We start from the raw sequence: 23,808 nt of genomic DNA, 5'->3' as shown, positions 1-23,808 counted from the left end.
AGCACAGATCTTTCATCACCAATTTGTCTTTCCCATACCTATAAACAATTTGATCTTGAAACGTTAAAAAAAATAAATAACATTTTTTTTTTTTAAAAAGTGTGCGTAGGCCTATATGGCAACTCCCACGTGAACTTTTCCTTAATAAAATTAATTAGCTAAAAAAATCCTATCTGACTGGGAACTTGAAGAGAAATCACGGAAAACCACTTAACAATGAACAACTGTCCCCATTCAAGAGCAGCTGTAGCCCACAATCAGGAGAAAGGTCAATTCAATACACTACATTAAAATCAAAACAATATGAAAATCAGCCCTCAACTGTCTACTACTCGAGATCAATAACGTTCACCCAGCAGCATTTCCAAATAATTCTCCCCTAAATAATAATTTTAGGTTTTCTTTTTAAGTAGGAATACAAATAACACAAAGTAAGTGAAACTCTGCTACCCTTTTCAATGTAGTACAATGTTCTGCGACTCAGCAGTAAAATATACCACACTCCTTGAATATCTAAATACCTTAGATGATATATAAGGCTGTAGCAAATTGAAATGTTTACATAAACTAGACGGTTGTCGAGTCTGGGAGTGAGGTAGAAATAAAGGATGCACCAGGGCTTTTGTGGTCAGGTGTGTGTGTGTGTTTGTTTAAGTTTTTGTTTGTGTGTGTGTGTGTGTGCGTGTTGTGAAGTCTATTTTCTTTTATTTGGGTTCTTGTGTGGTTTCCAGGGGTTAGATGTTGATCCTCGTGTTATTGCAAAGGTGTTGTGACGGTTGTGGGTTGGCACTTTCGTAGCAGCCATCCGAGGACGTTAGGGTTGTCCTCTCATAGCAACGATTCTTCTGAGCCTTTAAGGGCATCTTAGATTCCACGACCGGTGACAGCCAACGCCGTTGGGGCATTTTGGGAATGTAGTTTGTTTGGCCTTGAACTTCGCTATGCATTTGCTTGCCAGATGCCCTGCGACTGGACAGAGTAGTAGGCCTAGCTGTGGTGCCCAAAGCTCTGGCTCTGGGACCGTCTCATTGGCTCTAGGGTGTATTTGTTGATGGGGTAGGTCCCTCAGAAAGCCAAGATCGTGACTCTGGAGCTGGGGGTCATTGGAAGGTGACCTCCACCTTCCTTGCTGGCTGTGGATTTTATAGTTGTCTTCTGTGTTAATCATGAAAATTCCCCTTCTCTTCTAAAACCGCTAAAATAATAATAATAATAATAATAATAATAATAATAATAATAATAATAATAATAATAATAATAATAATAATAATAATAATAATAATAATAATAACACAAGACCCCTGAAAAGGAATCTGGAAAAACTAGAGGCTGAAGTATCTCCAGGCCTCATACAGAAGTGTGTGCTCCTAGAAACAGCGCATATAGTTAGAAAAGTGATGGACTCCTAAGGAGGCAGGATGCAACCCGGAACCCCACACTAGAAATAGCACCCAGTCGAATTGGAGGACTGTGATAGACAAAAAAAAAACAATTAATAATAATAATAATAATAATAATAATAATAATAATAATAATAATAATAATAATAATAATAATAATAATAATAATAAACGTGAAAGAAATACAATATTTCTCAAAACTCTGTGGTAATGAAGCCCCAATAATGATAATAATAAAAATAATATCTCGGAAGAAGACTCTCTTTCAAACAAACGTCATTACGCAGAATGACCGTCAGGATCAGAAACGGCAATATAAACCCGACGGCATCCAAACTGTCATTCTGCTTAATAATAATAATAATAATAATAATAATAATAATAATAATAATAATAATAATAATATCATCAGCGTTCAACGTTAGGTCTACTCGAGTTGGGAGCACCGATGACCGCACATGACCCAACAGGTGACAAAAACCAGACAGGGAGGGGGTGAAAGTCTAACTGTGAAACCTCTGGCGTTGCAGGTCAAAGGCAAGGGCGGGTGGGATGTTGACAAAATATACTTAGACCATTATAAACACAGTCAGGAACAAGTATAGTTGGACATTCCAAGGAGATGGTAAGTGGCATGAGACTAGTCACGCAACTATAAAACAGATGAAGTCGACAGCGACGCTGAATGAGAGTCTCCTGTACACGTAGATGTCGATTTAACTTTTACATTAATTGAATAGGCTTAAGAGATTTTTTAAAAATCGCTAGAAGTATAAAATAGCAAAAGGATAGAGCAGAGGCGAAGAATTAGACCGACGTAGGAAAGGTTGTCGACTGTAGGAAACATCTGAAGGTCACACACACACACAGCAAAGCGTAGTATTGCAGCGAATTCATGAATCTGTTTGTTCTTGATGCACAAGACAACAGTTGTACGCAGTATTCGTTAGGTTATGATAATTCCGAGCAACGACGCAATAAACAGCAAAGAGGAGAGAAAGTCGAAGTGAGGTTAAGCACTCGTACTTGCACCGAACGAAAATAATTCAACAACTTGTGATTTAGAGTTCAAATTGAGTTTTGCAAGAGAAATAAGCAGAAACTTAACGGCTAGCAGTTTAAGCTAGGTTTAATAACTGGTTTTCAGTGATATCTAGAGTTGCATCACCTTAACAAGTCATTAAAAAAACAATATGGGACTATTTTTGAATCCGGTTTCCTAATGACCTGTTGCCAGCAGGGAGCATTTTGTGATTTCATGTGGACTGGTACGATAAACAGATCTCTCTTTGTGTGTGTGTGTGTGAGAGAGAGAGAGAGAGAGAGAGAGAGAGAGAGAGAGAGAGAGAGAGAGAGAAAAGCTATATTGCTCCAAAGAGATCGCAGATGGAAGTAAAACATTGAAACTGAGTCGTTTAATTAAAAGTACCATGACTTTTATATTCTTTCTAAGAACAAAGTAGTTAATCTCTATCTCTCTCTCTCAGTTGTAATTGGCAGAAGTGAATAACACCAACGTGCCTTTGGACGTTTTGCAATGATGCCATTATCTCTAACCAATAGAAGGCCTTCGGCAAATAAAAAGTACGAAAATAATGACAAAAAAGCGCTGGAAGCAGGCAGCCTTTGCAAGATACTTTCATAGCTCGTACTTGTTCCCGATTTGCGGGCGAATCATTAAACGGTGTTATGAAACCTCAAGGGAAATATGAAAAAATTTGCATTTAACGTAGGCAAGATTTCCATGTTGCTTCCTGGTCTCTGCATTTTAAACGTGCCTTGTTATCGCGCTAAATAACAATAAAATAAAAAAAAAAAAAAAATTAAAATCAGTCAATTTTTTTTCCATTGCAATCGCTTTACAGGAAATTCTGAGTTATTATAATTCCAAGAACACACACACACACACGTGTATATATATATATATATATATATATATATATATATATATATATATATATATATATATATTATATATCGTATGCATGTATATTTGTTTATATTCCATAATCAACACCCAATCTTTTCTTATACGTTTACAAAATGCCACATTGATTCCCATAGATACTTCGCTTTCATTATTTTTTTTTTTTGTTCATTTTAGTAACTCATTTCTTCTCTAGTTATAGCATCCTCCAATATACGATATTTTATTCCCCAAATACTTTAAAAAGTTAACAGCTTCCAACATCCATACTGGACCAGGCATTGCTCCAGCTTCCAATAGAAGAAAAACTTAAGAAACTTCAAGTCATTATATTCTGAGTCTATTCGCTGACCTCTGTCCTTTGAGACAGTTGTGACCAGGGACTTTCCCGAATTCATCAGAGGACCTTGAACTGAATGGAGCAGGAATTCACTACAGATCAATTACACCTAATGAGGTATTGCGTCATGCATAGATTTTGTCATGGGTTATTTTCATATTTTATTTCCTTCCCTTCATGGCCATCTACATAGTTATCTTTCTCTTTCCACATGGATAGATAGACATCTACTTCATTATCTTTCTCCTTCTACATAGATAGATAGACAGATAATATTTTAAGGTGTGATTTATCATCTTCCTCCTTCTAAATACAGATAGATAGACACGGCCATCTACTTCATTATCTTTCTCCTTCTACATAAATAGATAGAGAGATAGATCATATTTTTAAAGTGTGCCTTATTATCTTCTTCCTTCTAAATAGATAGATAGACACGGCCACCTACTCATTATCTTTCTCCTTCTACATAGATAGATAGATAGATAGATAGATCATATTTTTAAGGTGTGTTTTATTATCTTCCTCCTTCTAAATACAGATAGATAGACACGGCCATCTACTTCATTATCCTTCTCCTTCTACATAGATAGACAGATAGATAGATCACATTTTTAAGGTGTGCTTTATCATCTTCCTTCTTCTAAATACAGACAGACACACATATGATATTTATTATTAGGTCTGTAAACAAGAGATTCCTGTCTTTTCTATTCAATGACACTTTTTTTTACATCAGCTAGAATATTTATTTTCATAATATTACCCTTTTATTTTCAATTGTCAGTTGTAATCTTTAATCTCATGTCTTCTTTTAAATTTGCGTATTAAAAACATACAAAACTTCTTCGTTGGGAATTGCTTAGCTGTACGACAGTCTTTTGTTTCGTACAATGTCGTAAACACGACACCATGTTGTTACCTATAACGGTTAAAAGATCCACGACTCGGCTGCTTTATTTGGTCTGCAGATTCAATGACTGATGTGTTTTTCACCTTTAAGGCGGCGCAATTAATCAGCTATACCTTTCATTGGGCACAAACACCCTAATTGTTTACAAAGCTTATACGTAGTCCCTTTCATCCGACTCACTTCAAACACCTTATCATCTTCCGCAACACTGCTTCTTCCAGCAGTTATATTTCAGCATGTGCGTCCTATTTGAATATCCCCATACCTGGTCATCTGAAACAGTCCTCGAGTCCGTCACACACATATTCCAACAGTGATACATGTGGTTCTTGTAGAGTTAATAATTATATATGCCTTTATAGCATCTATAAGTCTATAACACAACGTTTACGATAACTTTAAAGAAATAGTTTGAGGAGTTTTTTCCCCCGGTTTTTCTTCACTGCAATGATTATCTTCTCTTGCGCTTTCTGCGTTCCATTTTACTTAATTTTCCTTTATATCTTTCTGGTATAACCTCGCTTTATGATTCCTCTTAAACATAATTATTAATTTTCTTTCTCATTTCGGTTTAATTTCTTCCAAATAACCGGTCATTTTTACTTCCGCTAAAATTCACTTCTACTTACTGTGTTTAGCTTTATGTCATTTATCCTTCCTATATTATACTGTTAATACAAATCTGATTTATAATTTATCATTAGCATAGTTCAACGGATGTAAGTGTCGAATTTATTGTTGTTCATTTAAGGGAAATGTTCCGCCAAAATGTTAGATTTTTAATAAGATTTTCAGATACCTTTATAAGCGGCATTAAAACTCCTGCTATAAATAAATAAATAATAAATAAATAAATAAATATAAATATAAATAAATAAATAAATAAATAAATATATATATATATATATATATATATAATGTACACTCGTGAAATAAATTGAAATATGAATATATGCATACACCACGTAATCAGTCGCTAAGTCCACAAAGTATACGTATACACCGTCACCTACCGATTCTGGTATAAGTTATTTTTGGAAACCATCAATCTAAATATTCTCTCATTCTTTTAGATATTCTAGTTAAAAAAAAATTTTTTCCATAGACTTCGACAAAGTCTTGGGACTGTTACATGATTGAAGTTGCTAACATTTCGACATGTAGAGACGCGAGCCTTTTGATATTATATAAATTACACGTCTCCCAATAAATGCACATCCAGCAGCTCAGAATATAGTAGATGCCTCCCGATAAACCAATCCCGCATTGTTCCGATATCAAATGTTGCAAACGTTTCAAAATACTGTATAGAAGCAGAAATGATCCGGGAAGCCATGATCCTCAAAATGCACAAGTTCTGTAACTATCTAAATCATGACTTTTCAATTTTTGCAGGGGATAAATTTCAAAGATAAGAGTTATAATAACAATTCTGAGCAGCATCTGAATCTTTGTTGTTTATAGACTTAAAAACTAGCTTGCTCGTTTCACTTTTTTTTTTCTTTTAAGTCTTGATGCATTCAGTTGTATAGACGCTTTCGTGTGTTAATGGAAAGTAGACAAAATATTTTTTATTTCCATCGCCTTCAACCTCATCGTTGTCTTGAATGATGCTATTAACCGCCACTTCTACTTTTTTTTTTCTTCTACTTCTTCTTCCTCTTCTTCGTTTGATGAAATAAATGGTGTTCCTTTTGCGTTGTTATCTATTTTACATTTATCATTTCACCTTCATGACGTCAGTTTATTAAATCCCATATAAATAAAAAATATCATTCATTTACATGACTACCTAGATTGACAACAATTGCTGATTTATACAGTGGAGAAGTTTTTTCTCTTTTTTTCTTTTTATATATTACGCTTTAGACTGAGTTAGTATCTTGTTCTGCAAGACACTGTCACATCCAGACCCCATTTTCGAATGGAAAATGAAAACCTGCTTGATGCACGACAAAATTTATTGTCCTAACAATAAACAGTAAAATATTAGGCTTAAATTCATGTATGAGACGGAAAAACAAAATTTAACCAAACTTAACTCACGGCTCTATATTACCTGATGACCTTGCTAATTAGTGTTAGTAAACTAATCTCATATCATCACATAAGAACATAAGTATATTAGTACATTTAGCCCTCGAATTTTTCAGTTCTATATCGACGATGTCAGTCTAATCAATTACAATACAGTTCATTTCGTGAATGATCAAAGTCTAACCTACCTACCTACCTACGTACAACAAGCACATGGGCTGTATGCGTGTATACAGGTATTTGTGTATACATGTGTATATATACGTTCACACTTTCTTAAACTGCAGGCAGAACCTTTGACGTTTACTGGTACTACTCTTCCTGGTACATCGTTTACTGGTACTACTTTTCCTGGAACATGTTGTATACGTGTTCGCCGACGAAAGCCATAGTGGCAACGACACATCCCAGTAAGTGCAGGAAGAAAATGCTTTGGAGATGGAGTAGGCCTAAAACCACTTTGTCCTCCTTGTTCTGAAGAGTGAGAGATGAAGGAATATATTACTTAGAGTTAAAGAAACGGCGGCTAGAATTCAAGTTTGTTTTTGTTTGTATGGTGTTTTTACGTCGCATGGAACCAGTGGTTATACAGCAACGGGACAAACGGCTTTACGTGACTTCCGAACCACGTCGAGAGTGAACTTCTATCACCAGAAATACATACATCTCTAACCCCCCAGTGGAATGCCCGAGAACCGAACTCGCGGCCACCGAGGTGGCAGGCCAAGACCATACCGATCACGCTACTGAGGCGCTTCTAGCGCTAGATTTCAAGTGAGGCTGACATTTGGTTAAAGGAAAAGGTTAACAGAATTTGTCTCTAGATGCTATTCCAAGTATATCTTTACAACATTCTTTATATTCCAAAAATATCTTTACACCACTCTTTATATCCCAAATATATCTTGACACCACTCTTCATAAGACGAAAAACTGGTGGTCTTGTTTTAATGGTAATTTTCCAAATAGCACAAAAATGAAAATGAAGCATAAATCTACTAAAAAAAATTAATAAAAAAACCTGAATAACCAAATGTTATAAGTCAAAATTAAGTGAATGGATCAGTTAGTTAACATCTTTGATCAAATACAAGCGGAGTCTGAGATGATTATCATTTCATCATCGACATGCTTTAAAAGCAAGCAAAATTTCTAACGATTTTTCAATCTTAACAAGTGAAATTACCAATGGCGTCTCTATATAAGGAATGTAACCTTCGAAATCCACATTTCATTGAAATCGTATTTATCAAATGGACAGATGTGACTGATAAATTTTTTTATTTTCATGACTGCCACAAAATAAATAATGAACTAAAGCAGGCAGGCTTTGACTCCACTCAACTATAATAGCTATTTTCCATCAATCAGGATCATGAATCAGAAAAAACCAGTTAAGGTAATAAAATTATAGTCTATCAAGTCTATGACAGCTTGTACTGAAAAAAAAACAAGTCAAGATAATAAAATTAGTGTCTATCTGATCTGCTCTATGACATCTTGTATCTTCGGAAGCACTTAACCTCCATCGCAACTTGGCATCTAAGCGTTGGAATAAAAAAACCTAACTCAAATACTGAGGTACAATAAACTTTAACACGCGTGAGTGTAAGAATCTATACGCAATTTCAAGCAAACAACTAATCTCCATGACGACATGGCATCTAAGCGTAAGAATGCAAAACCTAACTTAACCAAACCCCTTATTATTATTATTATTATTCTTATTACCTCCACAGCACCGAGGTAAGGCTTCTCAGCCTTCTTGTGGCAATCGCTCCCTTGACAAGGCTCGACCTTCGGTTTCCCAAGCATCTCCTTCACCCACTGCTTGATGAGTCCAGCTTCTATCAGTCGCTGTTTCATCAGGTCGATAGCAGGCCGGAAGGGCGCGTTTTTCCTGCGGGTGGACAGTTTCAAAGTTTGTTAAAAGCCATGCCAGGTGATTGTTGGACTCTTCTTCTTCTTCTTCTGCTTTCCCGCTCATATTCCTCAAAACATCAGGAACAGTTTATTGCTTGGCAAAGGGATTTTCACGACCGCATGCCCTTGCTGCCATCAACCACTGTTGCTAAAAAATATTGTTGGACTTTATATCATGTTAGTTCGGACCAATTATATTGTTTGTTTGTTTTTTCTTGTTGTTTGTATGATGTTTTTACGTTGCATGGAACCAGTGGTTATTCAGCAACGGGACCAACGGCTTTACGTGACTTCCGAACCACGTCGAGAGTGAACTTCCATCACCAGAAATGCACATCTCTCACACCTCAATGGAATGCCCGAGAATCGAAGAATTAACAAATACTCTAGATAGTTACATTAGTTTTGTAATAAATACGACTGTATATACACAAAACTCAAATTCCAGGGACAGTTATTCATCTTAAAAGGATTCAATACGAGTAGGTGACAGTTGAGAGCCATTATAAGTTCATTCTATACTCATACCTCTCTCTCTCTCTCTCTCTCTCTCTTTATATATATATATATATATATATATATATATATATATATATATATATATATAAAGGACGGGATTTATTGCATAAAGAAAATGCGGTACTGAATGACCGACTTGTTTACACAATCTGGCGGAGTAACGACTATCATAATAATCGACGCAGGAAATACATAGCATAAATATGCATCCTATGGAAACTGTATATTTGTCTTTTTTTTGTGAGCGAGACTAATGTGGTTTCAGACCAATGCAATTCAGTTGCAAAAATTCAACCCTGACGTGCTTTGGGTCTAAAATGAGGTGTCGAACACTTCTCTCTCAATCCTGTCTGGAGTCGTACCTAAAAGCCCATCCGTAACCTCCGTAGTTGAAGTACTCCGTCTGCCCGAAGTACGTAGGGGCGTAACCGAACTTGTTCGTGTAGGACGTCGCTATGATGGACATGATCCGGTACTTCCAAATGATGAGGACGTGGTTGCTGGTCAGCACCCGTTTCATCTGCTCCTCGTAGCCTTGGATCTGGAAGAGTGCAATATCCAATTTAGGTATACCGAAGGCCAAGCGCTGGGATCTATGAGGTCATTCAGCGCTGAGACGGAAACTGACGGTAATAAGGTTGAAAGGCGTAACAGGTGGGAAAACCTATGAAATAACTGTTAGGAGAGGGTGGAAAGTAAGGTGGAAGAAGGAATATGAATGGAGGTGTAGTAAAAAGAATGAAAGGGGTTGCAGCTAGGGGCCGAAAGGACACTGTAGAGAACTTAAAGCAAAGCCCACAGTGCACCGCGTGAGGTGCACTGTGTGTGTATTTGTGCACGAGAGAGAGAGAGAGAGAGAGAGAGAGAGAGAGAGAGAGAGAGAGAGAGATTAGTCTGTGTCAACTACAGACAGATGATTATCTACAGAAATAAAGAGAGAGAGAGAGAGAGAGATTAGTCTGCATCAACTACAGACTGGTGAAATTATCTACAGAGAGAGAGAGAGAGAGAGAGAGAGAGAGACTTGTTGGAAAACTTCTCACCTCCATTTTTTCGTAGATTCGCTTGACTGTAGGATTCTCATTCGTCTTGAACCACTCCCAAGCGGCGTCATGCGGATTCTCGAATCCCCACGTCCACCCGTCCATGTGCAGCAGTTGCTCGAAGGAGTCGATGGTACTCGACTTCCCAGGGACGGAGAGGTGGGCTATGAGAGCGGATTTGTACACTGTGACAATCAGCGTGCAGTATATCCACCACCAGCCTACAAACAACTGAGAGAATACGCGTATAAGTCGTGAGCCGACTCCAGCTTACTCGCGCAGCATGCTAAAATCTAAGGTCATGTAGCACATTGTTTCACCAACGAAAATTAAAATAAATACGCTCGAATACACGTATAAGTCGTGATCCGACCTCCAGCTTACTCGGGTGGCGTGCTAAAATCGACGGTTAAATAATGCGTTTTCACCAACGAAAATTAAAATAAATACAATATATTTCATTATAAATAATTGTTCTGTACTGTTTTAACATGACCATTATTTATCTTTTAACATTTTCATTCTAATAAGCAAATCATAAATATCCTATCCTAAAATTCCTGTCTCTTTAACTCAACGCAAAACACCCTTTTCAGACATTTTTAGGCTTTGCCATAGACCTTTCCTAACCACCTAACAAGAACAACAACAGCAAGAATAACAACAACAACAACAAATTAGTTTGTGGGCTTACTCCCTGACTAAGCGAAACTATACCAGATTTTTGGCACAGATGGCAATGCCATTTACCGAGCTACACTTTCATTTCATGAGCACTACGTGAATACTTTTGGTCATCTGTTGCTTTCAGCAAATCGTCCCACTGAAGAATGAAATGGCGAATATGGGCAAAAATGAACTCGATATTCTGGTTAGCTCAGCTAAGTGCTCACTCAAACAGTAAGAGGTTTCTATATTTTCCCAATAATAATAATAATAATAATAATAATAATAATAATAATAATAATAATAATAATAATAATAATAATAATAATATATTGGAAGGAGACACTCTTTCAAACAAGTCTTATTGAAAGATATTGCTGCATCAGCTGCATTCAACTTGTAAATAGTCTTCTCTATTTTTCTAATAATAGCTTTCTCTCTGCTATTACAACTGGCGAGTATTGCGCCGATATTATTCATCAGGAGCAGTCAATTTCAGGGATAATGGTTACAAATTTATCTATTTGTTACAGTAAATGAACAAATAGGTCAAAATACAAGTTAATATAGTGGCTCCTCCTGATGAGTAATATCGGCGCAATACTCGGCAGTTGTAATAGCAGAGAGAAAGCTATTATTAGAAAAATAGAGAAGACTATTTACAAGTTGAATGCAGCTGATGCAGCAAAATCTTTCAATAATAATAATAATAATAATAATAATAATAGTATTTCCAGTTCGAAGAGCTTCCACCAAATCTGGATGGGCAACTCACCTGTCCCGAGATGTTCTCAGGCACCATGGGAGGCGGCTCTTCAAACAGAATGCTCCAGGTGTCGAAGATGTAAGTTTCAAAGCTCCTGGCTTTCCCTCCGGATAATTTCTTCCAGCCCAGATGCAGAGCCCAGTAGACAAAACCAGCTGTTATGCTCGAGACCACAACGGCAGCCCATAGCGATCCTGTGTTATTGATTTATTAATACGTTAAGATTATATATAACTGAATCACGAAAGTTTGGAACGTGATAAATGCATAAATAAAGGTATAAGCCACGAAAGAAAGTGAAACACTGGAGTAGCTACAAGATCTTATATATATATATTATCTATATATATATATATATATATATATATATATATATATATATATATATATTTGTAATATATATATATATACATATATACACGCACACACACACACACACCACACACACACACACACACACACACATATATATATATATATATATATATATATATATGTAATTAGTTCCTCGTTGGACGAGTGGCTTACGTGCTCGCGAGTTCGCTTCCCAGCTCAGCCAACGGGGAATCAGAGGAACTTGATTCTGGTGATCAGAAATGCATTTCCTCGATATAATGTGGTTCTGAACCTACAATAAGCTTTAGGTTCCGTTGCTAGGTAACCAATTAGTTCCTAGCCACGTAAAACTATCTAACCCTTCAGGGCAGCCCTAAGAGAGCTGTTAATCAGATCTGTGGTCTGGGTAAACTAAGGTATACTCAAGTTAAAGCTATATTTACATTATTCTACAGTCGTGTTCTGAATAATTTACGCTCCCTTGTGGCAGTGTATTTCTCAAGGTAAGTTATATGACGTATCATCTGGGTAGTTGCGCCGAGGAAGGTGGCAATATAATTCACGGTTCGACGTCTAACGTAGTAAAGATCCCGTCAGTTGTTTCCTGGTATTCAGATTCGTTCACGAAGAAAATGTGCTGGACGGGGAACGGTATTCTAAGCGAACTTTCAACGCGGAAAACCACAAAGTTGACATGCTTGCTAAAATGAAAGATGAGATTTTCAAATTCTTTTTAACAGTTTAAGATCGCCCCCGGTTTATGGAGTCGAATTTAAATCAGAATGGGCGAATGTAAATAAAGTTTTAAAAACAATAAGGGATTTGAAATATTACGATTTTACATCAAACAGAAAGATAACATTCTCGTCCTAAAACATTCATTTGACTAACTCTCCGTGACGATAATGTATAAATAGTGGTGGCCTGCAATGTTTTCCTGAGAGAAATTTACCTATGCTACGATAGTTATGTAGCCAACGCCTATCTCAACCGTTACGCCTTGCTATCATCTTTGAGATCGTCAAAAAAGCTAAAACTTTATATTTGAAGGCAACAACCATTTCATCTTAGCAACAGAATGGCGTTGCCATACACATAGGGTATAGAAAGGCCCACGAAACATCTGGGCATACACGCAAAAAAAAAAAAAAAAAAAAAAAAATCCTACTCTTCTATGCCACAATAAGAAGGAACCGTCAGCATGCGTTTATATCATCTCTTGCAAAAATGATTAAAAACAACTCTACGTCGCATAACTATACCGTTAATTGGTCTAATGTTTATTGCCAAGCAAGAAATTGGTTAGATAAAACCTTGGGAATTTTTATTCTTCTCTTCAAAGGCTCCTGATTGTAAAAAAAAGTATATATATATATATATATATATATCTTAATATATATATATATATATATATATAACATATATATATACACACACATATATATATATATATGTGTGTATAGACCTCACCCTCAGCCGGAACCACTTCCACTAATAATAATATCATGATATTATTATCATACTAACCGACTCCACCCTCCTCTGTTATTTTTTGCATTCTTATACTACTGCCTTGTACGGTCATTTACTTCATTTTGACCGCAAAGGAGATGTAGCATAATATGACAGGAGGTTGTGCTATTTTCCACACGCGTATTATTTTTCGTGCATGGGTGCATATGTGTGTGCGTCCACGCGAGATATAACATATATATACATGGTATGAAAATCAATGATGATATCAGTCATGGATCTAGAAAGATAGAATTTAAGCGTGAATAAAATATGCTTGACGAAAAAAATTTATTACGTACATAACAAACTCATCAAAACATCCTTTAAATAATCGCAAATCAATCAAACCCCCAATTTAAATAAATCATAATACGTATCATCTTTATAATCAAGTGCCAACACCAAGGGCCAATCTGCCCCTCTACCTTTTGCCAACGCCAAGTGCCAATCGGCCCCTACCCTCTCCCTTACCTTTGAGAGGCTGAATAAGCGCCAGGTAAGGGGGCCGCGGGCGCGATTTGGCCATCACCATCACGATGGGCTCAGAAACGTAGATCCTGGAGTAGTCCACCACTTTCATACGGCCTGTCAGGTAACTGACTGACATGGCGAAGTCGGCCTTATGGTGCTGCAGAGTTCCGATCATTCCTGTCCAGTTTCCCGACGGGGTTGATGTCCCCCACTGCTCGTCCCACGGCACCCGAATCTGGAAGCTGTTGCGTGAGCAAGAAGTGAATTATCTGGAATCTGTCTCGTGAGCAAGAAGTCAAATACCTGGAATTTGTTTCGTGAGCAAGAAGTCAAATATCTGGAATCTGTTTCGTGATCAAGACGTCAAATACCTGGAATCTTATCTGTCGTCTGTTTCGTGAGCAAGAAGTCAAATACCTGGAACCTTATCTGGAATCTGTTTCGTGAGCAAGAAGCGAAATATCTGGAATCTGTTTCATGAGGAAGAAGCGAAATATCTGGAATCTGTTTCGTGAGCAAGAAGCGAAATATCTGGAATCTGTTTCATGAGCAAGAAGTCAAATATCTGGAATCTGTTTCGTGAGCAAGAAGTCAAATATCTGGATCTGTCTCGTGAATAAAAAGTAAGATATCAAGTTTATGTATTCATGAGGAAAAATATTACGCTACACTAAGGCAATAATAAAAAGGCCTGTGCGAGGTCTGTATTTTGAGTTTTTTTGCAGATGGGTACAACCAAAACTTACCCAATAGCCTACCCTCATTATAGCCTTATGTTATGATCACATATCTACCTCATAATCCCGTGGTTGCCACTTATCACATCAATGAGAGTACTCTATATATACAAAACTATAATCTCACTACTATGCCCCTTTTGTCCTAAGGTAAAAATTATGTACTTAGCTGTTACTCAAGTATTGTGGTTACAGCTATGGTGGAAAAAGGCACAATATATATATATGTATATATATATATATATATATATATATATATATATATATATATATGTGTGTGTGTGTGTGTGTGTGTGTGTGTGTGTGTGTGTGTGTGTGTGTGTGTGTGTGTGTGCATTTCAATATACAATTGCTACCTTTCCTATAATAAAGTGGTAACATGCCCAAAACCAGAATTATCCAGTTATATTTCACAGATTATTTCACCACGTCGGATTTGCGTGGAATATCACAGAACTGTTAACGAATAGAGTAACTATGAAAGTTAAAACAAAGACAGGAAAAGAATATAATGACACCTTACTGCGATAAAAACATCCGGAATTTAGCAGCTGGTATACAACGTATACCGTATTGCAGTAAATGCAATTTGTTAGCGCTGCTGGTTCACCTAATTAGTTTACTACTAATTTGTTTTCATGGTCCTAATGAAGTTTATAGAGAGATAAACGCGTTAGGTCAGATTTTGGTACCATGTCACTACGAATATAATTCGCTAATCAAATTGAAAGACATTCCCTTGCTTAACAAGAAGTCCATATTTTATGCCATTCTCTAAATGATGTCTTAAGTCAGCGATTACCAACAATGCTTCTGCAGACCAATATATTATCGTGGGTTCTGCAACAAATCGTTGAATCAATATGTATTACAATGGTCTGAATTTACGCAGCTCGAATAGCAATGGCCTGAATTTTATTCTGAGTTAACACACACACACACACACACACACATACATACTACATATACACACACACTCACACACACACACACACACACACACACACACACACATATATATTATATATATATATATATATATATATATATGTGTGTGTGTGTGTGTGTGTGTGTGTGTGTGTGTGTGTGTATGTATGTAAATGTAATAGCCACAATGCCCTCTTAACTTCTCACTTAAATTCTTTGCTGCTTTTTGGATACGCTTGTCACTACAAAGCCTCGAGATCCAACTTCAGAGAAATACGAAAGAAATCATGATGTCCGGTGGCGGGAAACGAACCCGCGATACTATAATCACGACGAGGTGACCTTGCCAAACTGACCAGTAGATTTTACATATATATGAAAATAGTTTCAGTGATTCCTGGCAGGTATAACGATTGGGAATCACTGTCTTCAACAAATATCATACCTATTTTCTCAAAGTGGATACAAAACAAGAATAAAAGTGCTAATGACATATTACACAGTTAAGGATTATTAAGACTTTCCTGTTTCAGTGATTCTTCTGTTTTTTTCTTCACAACAATATTTCCAAAATTTCCAAACTTCGTCCTATTTACGTTCTTATAGAAACAGAATTCTACAGTTGAAACGTGAGGATTTTATCGAGATCTGGACTTAACTTCTTCCTCTGTAGCTCATTTCCCCCTCTGAGGAAGAACCTTGGCCCTGTACCTTTACGCGCGTATGCGCGCTCGCACAGCTTGTTCGCCTCGGCATTAATCATGAACGTGACGTCACAAAGGCATAACAAGGAGTGCACAAACAATGATTCATGGCATACGAAGAGGGACGGGTATATCGATTCCTGTCGGCTAGCTGCATTTTTCATTTCGTCTAAGTAAACTGCAGACCAGAAGGACACATGAATGCAGAGTACCGGACATATCTTTTAAAAGTACCTTCTCACAGCTGATACTGATACAGATAAGTGCTATCATTAATCAAAGTGTTGAATTATCTGAGTTAGCTAAATCGATGATGGTGATATATTATCATTGACTTCTTGTTTCAGCAATATTTCAAGTCACCCCCGACCTCCACTCTCTCTCTCTCTCTCTCTCTCTCTCTCTCTCTCTCTCTCTCTCTCTCTCTCTCTCTCTCTCCAAAGTTCCTGAATGATGAGAGGGACAGACTAGCAACCTTGTTGAAACAAGAAGTCAATAAATCACCGTCGATGAAATTACCTCAAATATAATTTTTAAAAAAAATGCATATTCGACATTTTGCCAAAATCGGACAAATTGATAAAGCGATATTCCAACCAACTAGACATCATATAGAAAATATAAAAATCATCGAGCAAGGCAGATATCTCAAAAATAAGTTGTCTACTATACCTACGTGAAATTCAAAGCCTTGGAGATGGCGAGGAGCATCCGCACATCGACAGAGTCCAAGGGCGTGACAGTGGTGGACACTTCGTTGGAGTCCCTGACGAAGTCGACGAAGGGGTACCAGTCGAGGTTCACGATGTTCAGTCTGTGCCCTAACATGTTCCTGAAGGGTTCTGAGGAAAGTAGGGCTTTTAAGTTACATATAAACTTCATCTTTTTATCCTCCTTTAATTAAATATTTCTTTTTATACGTCTCAAATTTATAGAAATACTTCCTGGTCGAATATAATTCGTGAATTTTGAGCTTGTGTCGATAACTTAAAAGCTATTTTAATGTAGATCGACAAATCACCATATATTACGAATTTTTCATCAAGATAATTAAAGGATTTTGCATAATGATAAATTACGAATTTTTCACCAAGATAAACAAGGATTTTGCATCACGATAAATTACGAGTTTTTCATCAAGATAAATAAATTTTTTAATCACGATAAATTAGGGATTTTTAATGATGATAAAATTAAGGAAATTTAATAAGATACGTTAAGGATTTTTCATCAATAATTACGGATTTTTAATCACGATACATTAAGAATTATTCATCAAGATAAGTTAAGAATGCTTAAATACGATAAATTCAGGATTTTTAGTTCGCTAAATTAAGGAGTTTTCATCAAGATAAATAAAAGAATTTTTTAATCACGATAAATTAAGGATTTTTCATCAAGAAAAATTAGGGATGTTTAAGCACGATAAACTAAGTATTTTTAATCATGATAAATTTTGGGGATTTTCTTATCACGATAAATCAAGGATTTATCATCACGATAAATCAGACTTCTAATCACGATAAATTAAGGATTTTTAACCACGATAAATTGAAGATTTTTAATCACGATGAATTAAGGATATTCAATCACGATAAATTAGGGAATTTTAATCAAGATAAATTAAGGATTTTTAATCACGATAAATTCGGGATTTTTAATCACGATAAATTAAAGATTTCCAATCACGAAAAATTAGGGATTTTTAATCACGATAAATTAAGGATGTTTACATCAAAATAAATTGAGGACTTTTCACCACTATAAATCAAGGATCTCTTTTCAAACCACGCACTAGGATTCAGGGACTTCTCTTCAGATTCTTACCGTCAAACAACTGATGCAGTCTGAGCAGCCCCCTTACGGGATTCCATTCCTGGACGGGGTAGATTCCCACCTCTCCGTTGTTGCACAAGAAGCACCGTTTATAGATGGTCACTTTCTTCGTCTTCTCTGAAATCCGAAGATTGTATGGGATCGTGTTATATTTTATTTGACTTGACATTACAAATCAGCTAGTTCGTTCTTGGTTCTCTTCTAAGTAAGGTCTTAATGGCTTTAATTGATTAAGTAGAATGACACAAGATAATGCGAGTTAGCATAAGAAGAGGTTGCATCAAGAAGGAGAAGGAAAAAACAAAACGAGTTTGCCCTTACAAATTTTGATTATAAGCTGCATCTCTCTCTCTCTCTCTCTCTCTCTCTCTCTCTCTCTCTCTCTCTCTAGAAAAAAAGGATGACCTGCGGTTGTTTTTTGTACGAACACAAGATGAACAATATGAAAACGAGAATAATTTCTCATCTAAAGTAAATTACAATTTGGGAAACAGTCAACAAAAGAACAGAAATCTCTCTCTCTCTCTCTCTCTCTCTCTCTCTCTCTCTCTCTCTCTCTCTCTAAAAAAAAAAAAAGGATGACCTGTGGATGATTTTTGTACGAACACAAGATGAACAATATGAAAACGAGAATAATTTCTCATCTGAAGTGAATTACAATTTGGGAAACAGTTAACAGAAAATCACTCTCCTCTCCTCTCTCTCTCCTCTTCATCTCTCTCTCTCGCCGGTCTCTCTCATCTCTCTCTCTCTCTCGTCTCTCCTCTCCATCATCTCCTCAGATCCTCCCTCTCTCTCTCTCTCTACTCTCTTTCCAAAAGAAAGGATGACCTGCAGTTGTTTTTGATATGAACACAAGATGAACAATATGAAAACGAGAATAATTTCTCATCTGAAGTGAATTACAGTTTAGGAAACAGTAAAAAAAAGAACAGAAACTCACAGTTAAACTACAAACAATGTTCACCTTACCATGATCTTCAGGTGTCACAGACAAAAGGCCTCGTTTACCCACGACCAAACTTTGCCTGTTGGTGGGATTATCACTGGCGCTCTCGTTGTTCTCCTGCAATGCCAAGTAAAATGCCTGGACGGTGTTCCAAAGGGCCTTGTCCTTCAGAGTCTCCTGGACGAATTCTCTGGGGCCGATGAACAAGAGGTGAGTTTTCGGAATCAGAAACAGATGAATGTTCTCCAAGAATCTGAAAAAAAAATGAAAAATCAACCAGTGAGAAATTATACTAATTAATGTTTCTAGAACATTCTAGAGGTAAGAATCGAAAATTGGGATTGTTTACCTTCCTTTCGTGGCTGATTTTATTTTATTGGATTTATATAGATTTTTAGCGTTATGCCAAGTACTGGGGCAACTAAGGCCATTCAGCGCTGAGACGGAAATTGACAGTAAAAGGTTTGAAAGGTGTAACAGGAGGAAAACCTCAAAGCAGTTGCACTATGAATCAAGTGTTAGGAGAGGGTGGAAAGTAAGATGAAGAAAGGGAATATGAAAGGAGGTACACCATTGGGATTGTTTACTTTGCTTTCGCGTCACAAAGAACAACTTTGTCTTGTGCGCCCGACAATCGGTGATACATAGTAGAGAAAAGACAGTAAAGTGAGACTGAAACCACCAACCTGCTCCGAATATTTTAGGACCAGGAATACACATAATTGAAACCGATAAATAGCACCAAGACGGACTTAGTCAAAATACATCTGCCTTAATTGCTATGGTGTTTTTATCGCAGGCTCGGTATAAATCCCGGATGGTTTATCACATACTGGGTAAATTCAAAAGGAATCTTAACATGTCATGATTTGACATAAATATTATTATACAACCTTTTATAATTAAAATGAAGGCACAAAATATATTAGGAATGTTGGAGAGTATACAAATCGGACTCCTTTCTTGTTAAAAAGATATGCGAGTTAGTTATGTACTGTTAGAAAAAAAACAGAAAATGTCTGATTTGATCTGATTTATGAAAACTTGGCTACCAAGCCAAGCACTGGTGCAGTATCAAGCCATTCAGCGCTCAAGTCAGTGAAAAGAATATGACATACCTTTGGCACACTATTGTCATACAAGAATATCATATCAATAATAATAATAATAATAATGGAGAAACAAATCCACAGTTATGTAAATGTACATATATTTAAGTTTAAAACAGAAAGGATAGCTTTCGGGAATCTGTTTTAAACTTAAATATATGTGCATTTACATAACTGTGGATTTGTTTCTCCATTTGAAGACTCGTGCTACTATGAGGAATTTTTAATAATAATAATAATAATAATAATAATAATAATAATAATAATAATAGACCTGAAAACAGAAATAAGAAGGATATGGGATATGCCAGTGGAAACTGTACCCATAATCATAGGAACACTAGGCACGATCCCAAGATCCCTGAGAAGGAATCTGGACAAACTAGAGGCTGAAGTATAGCTCCAGGACTCATGCAGAAGAGTGTGATCCTACAAACGGTGCACACAGTAAGAAAAGTGATGGACTCCTAAGGAGGCAGGATGCAACCTGGAACCCCACACAATAAATGCCATCCAGTCGAATTGGAGGACTGTGATAGACCAAAAAAAAAAAAAAATAATAATAATGAAATAACACGCCTGACAAACCTTGTCAGACGAGAAGATTACCGTATCAACAAAAAAGTTGAAAAGAATCTGGCGAACGTACCGTATAACCTGTGAAATGTTGGAGTTGCTGGTCATGTCGATGACGAAAACACGACACAAGACATCCTTTTCACCTCGTTTGAGATCTAGCAGGAGTTCGTTGGAGGGGTCAAGGCTGACCAGCCGTAAGTCCAGAATTGCCTCGGGTATGAGGGCATCTCGGAGTGAGCTAGAAAAGAAACGAATCTTTATCAACAGAATAGAATACAATAGGATGCAGAATTTAGGCCAAAGGCCAAGCGCTGGGACCTTTGAGGTCATTCGGCCCTGTTAGGGAAACTGACAGTAAGAAGGGGTGAAAGGTGTAACAGGGGGAAAACTTTGCGGTTGCATATGAAACAATTGTTAAGAGAGGGTGGTAAGGCAGATGGATGCAAGAGAATATAAACGGAGGTACAGTAAAAGGAGATCTTCATCAATTTCAAACACATAGTCAAGAGGGGCAATATTATATATATATATATATAATATATATATATATATAACATATATATATAATAATATATATATACATAAATATATTAATTATGGTGTGTGTCAGTGTTCATATAAATGGTGCGATTCTTGAAATTTATTACCGATGAATTATCGGTTTCAATAAACGTAAAAATTAATCGAGGAAGACGTCTATCAAATGTTGCCTCATTTGGCGAACGAAGCGACGTCATAAAGCAGACTGAAATTCCTCATTTAATATAAAGCTTTGATGACTGTCATAGCCAATTAGGTGTCGTTCGTCTGCCAGCCTCTAGATGACATACGAAACTGACTACTGACCCCACATTTTAAAACTCTGAAACTTTCGAATAAATATTTTAGCCGTCACTGAATTATTATCATTTGGTTTCGTAAATCTTTAAACTCTGGAATTTTCGAATAAATATTTTAGTCGGTACTGTTTTTATCATTTGGTTTTGTAAATTTAAACTCTGGAAATTTCGAATAAATATTTTATTCGTTACCGAATTATCATTGGGTTTTGTCAATTCTAAACCTCTGAAAATTTCGAATAAACATTTTATCATTTGATTTTGTAAATTTTAAAACTGATAATTTCGAATAAACATTTTAGTCGTCACTGAATTATCATTTGGTTTTGTAAATTTTAAGATTCTGAAAATTTCAAATAAATATTTTAGTCGTTGCTGAATTATCATTTGGTTTTGTAAATTTTAAGATTCTGAAAATTTCAAATAAATATTTTAGTCGTTGCTGAATTATCATTTGGTTTTGTAAATTTTAAGATTCTGAAAATTTCGAATAAATATTTTAGTCGTTGCTGAATTATCATTTGGTTTTGTAAATTTTAAAGCTGAAAATTTCTAATATTTGAGTCGTCACTGAATTATCATTTGGTTTTGTAAATTTTAAAATCGAAAATTTCGAATAAACATCATAGTCGTTACTGAATTATCATTTGGTTTCGTGAAATGGAATTTACTTTTGTCATAATCCCCAACGTTCATCTTGCAATTCAACATAAGAGAGATTAAATGTGTCTACGGTTAGTGCATACTACGTATATCGCAAAATATTAAACATCAGAGGAGCCTTTTATTACGTAAACAGATAATCTTCCACGCTCTGTGACTTATTTAAATATATACTTGTCCAGTCACCCAACTGGAAGATGAACTTTCTAACAATCACTAGTTAATATTTCTGCGACCTACTGACCTACTGCCAGTAGCTTTGGTCTACTGCACACAAGCGGTCTAATGTCAGAATATAATAAAAAAAAAAAAACTAATAGATAACATATTTCAGCGGATATACTTAAAGGTTTCAGAATGAAGGTCACGTTTGATGAAGGAGTGATAGGAGGAAAGGCTAAAAACTGCGATCCCGACTAGGGATTAAGCTGAGAAGAATAAGGGGTAGGAGGAAAGGCTTAAAAACTACGATCCCGACTAAGGATTAAGCTGAGAAGAAGAACAAGGGTTAGGAGGAACGACTAAAAACTGCGATCCCGACTAGGGATTGAGCTGAGAAGAAGAAGAAGGGGTAGGAGGAAAGACTACATAGCTATTTGGGTTGGAATACTATTTGGAATTAGCACAATTCCAATCCACTAGAATCTACAGACTATCACAGACATTTCTGTATCCTCCCGATAGGTGGAAACAGTTCTTGGCGAAAAATGGAAATATTCGAATATTGCAGAAAATTGAAAAGAAAAAATCCCACAGAAGAGTGTGATGATTCATCTGATAATTGTTGTTTATCAAAGAGATGTCTTCGATAACAGTTTATAAGTGACGTTCCCCGTGGTACTGACAACTCAGATGGCTTTAGTGTGTTGGTTACAGTGCCGGTCAAATATTTAAGTAGCTACTTTGATTTGAAATTTTATATTAATACAATAATCCTATCATCAGGTATGTACTTCGACATCATCATTCGAAGATAATGTCATTTCCTAAAAACATTCCTCAGTTCCCTTTACCTTAAAACAGAATGGACAACACTGTCGTCTCCTTCCTTGACAAGCAGAGCGTGACAGCCATCCATGTACTTCTGATAAATCTCTCGCACCAGGATACCCAGATGGAATTCACCTCCGTTCGTCGGAACTCGTGGGAGAGATCCATCGGCCTCAAGTCTTGTTCCTGTTTCGAAGAAGAAGATTGTGAGACGAATGAGAAAAGTGGTCAACCTAAGGGCACGCAGTATTGGGGAATTATAGCGGAGTCCGGCATATGGCCAGTAGCCTACAGAATTGATTATAAGGAAATAATGCTTTTCCACATCATAAATTCGGAGGAGAAAAGATTAATAAAAAGAAATAGTAGAAGATCAGTTAAGAGCCCCATATAGGCAATGTTGGACAAAAAGCGTGGTGAACATATGCAGCAAATATGATACAGACATTAATGGACTAAGAGAATATTCCAAGGAAATAAAGATAAGAATTAATCAAGATATCCAAGAGACTTTGAGAGAAAAGAGGAAAGAAATGAAGAAGCTGAGATTCATAGATGACTTCGAGGAAAACAAGTACATAAGGGAACAGGAAACAAAGGATGCCTGTATCATTATGAA

The 23,808-nt window shown here is 36.4% G+C and overlaps 1 protein-coding gene across 2 annotated transcripts; it reads right to left on the bottom strand.

Annotated features, from left to right (window-relative positions):
- Window positions 1–6,534: 6,534 nt before the first annotated feature.
- On the bottom strand, window positions 6,535–23,494 carry LOC135195065 (probable glutamate receptor). Of its 2 annotated transcripts, XM_064221439.1 has the most exons (11): window positions 23,213–23,494; window positions 20,768–20,935; window positions 19,033–19,262; window positions 18,052–18,177; window positions 16,901–17,066; window positions 13,857–14,098; window positions 11,544–11,728; window positions 10,103–10,333; window positions 9,422–9,600; window positions 8,349–8,517; window positions 6,535–7,091 (listed from the first exon to the last, which is right to left on the bottom strand). In XM_064221439.1, exons 1-11 carry the CDS (start codon window positions 23,275–23,277, stop codon window positions 6,960–6,962), a joined length of 1,893 nt encoding a protein of 630 aa, XP_064077509.1. In that variant the 5' UTR covers window positions 23,278–23,494; the 3' UTR covers window positions 6,535–6,959. The 2 variants fall into 2 exon arrangements, with proteins under 2 accessions (XP_064077509.1, XP_064077499.1); XM_064221429.1 differs by having other exon boundaries at window positions 6,955–8,517.
- Between the last annotated feature and the right edge of the window lie 314 nt (window positions 23,495–23,808).

Source organism: Macrobrachium nipponense, chromosome 20 (genome assembly GCF_015104395.2).
Source record: "Macrobrachium nipponense isolate FS-2020 chromosome 20, ASM1510439v2, whole genome shotgun sequence".
NCBI lineage: Eukaryota > Metazoa > Arthropoda > Malacostraca > Decapoda > Palaemonidae > Macrobrachium > Macrobrachium nipponense.
This window is presented reverse-complemented; position numbering and strand designations above follow the sequence as displayed.

What these genes read in the sequence shown, in the direction of transcription:
- LOC135195065 (XM_064221429.1), bottom strand. Translation starts at nt 23,277, where the DNA reads ATGGATGGCTGTCACGCTCTGCTTGTCAAGGAAGGAGACGACAGTGTT. An exon ending in ACTGCATCAGTTGTTTGACG is followed by an intron (nt 17,067 to 18,051) that starts GTAAGAATCTGA and finishes TACTTTCCTCAG; the next exon opens with AACCCTTCAGGAACATGTTA. An exon ending in CTGAGAACATCTCGGGACAG is followed by an intron (nt 10,334 to 11,543) that starts GTGAGTTGCCCA and finishes GTATTCTCTCAG; the next exon opens with TTGTTTGTAGGCTGGTGGTG.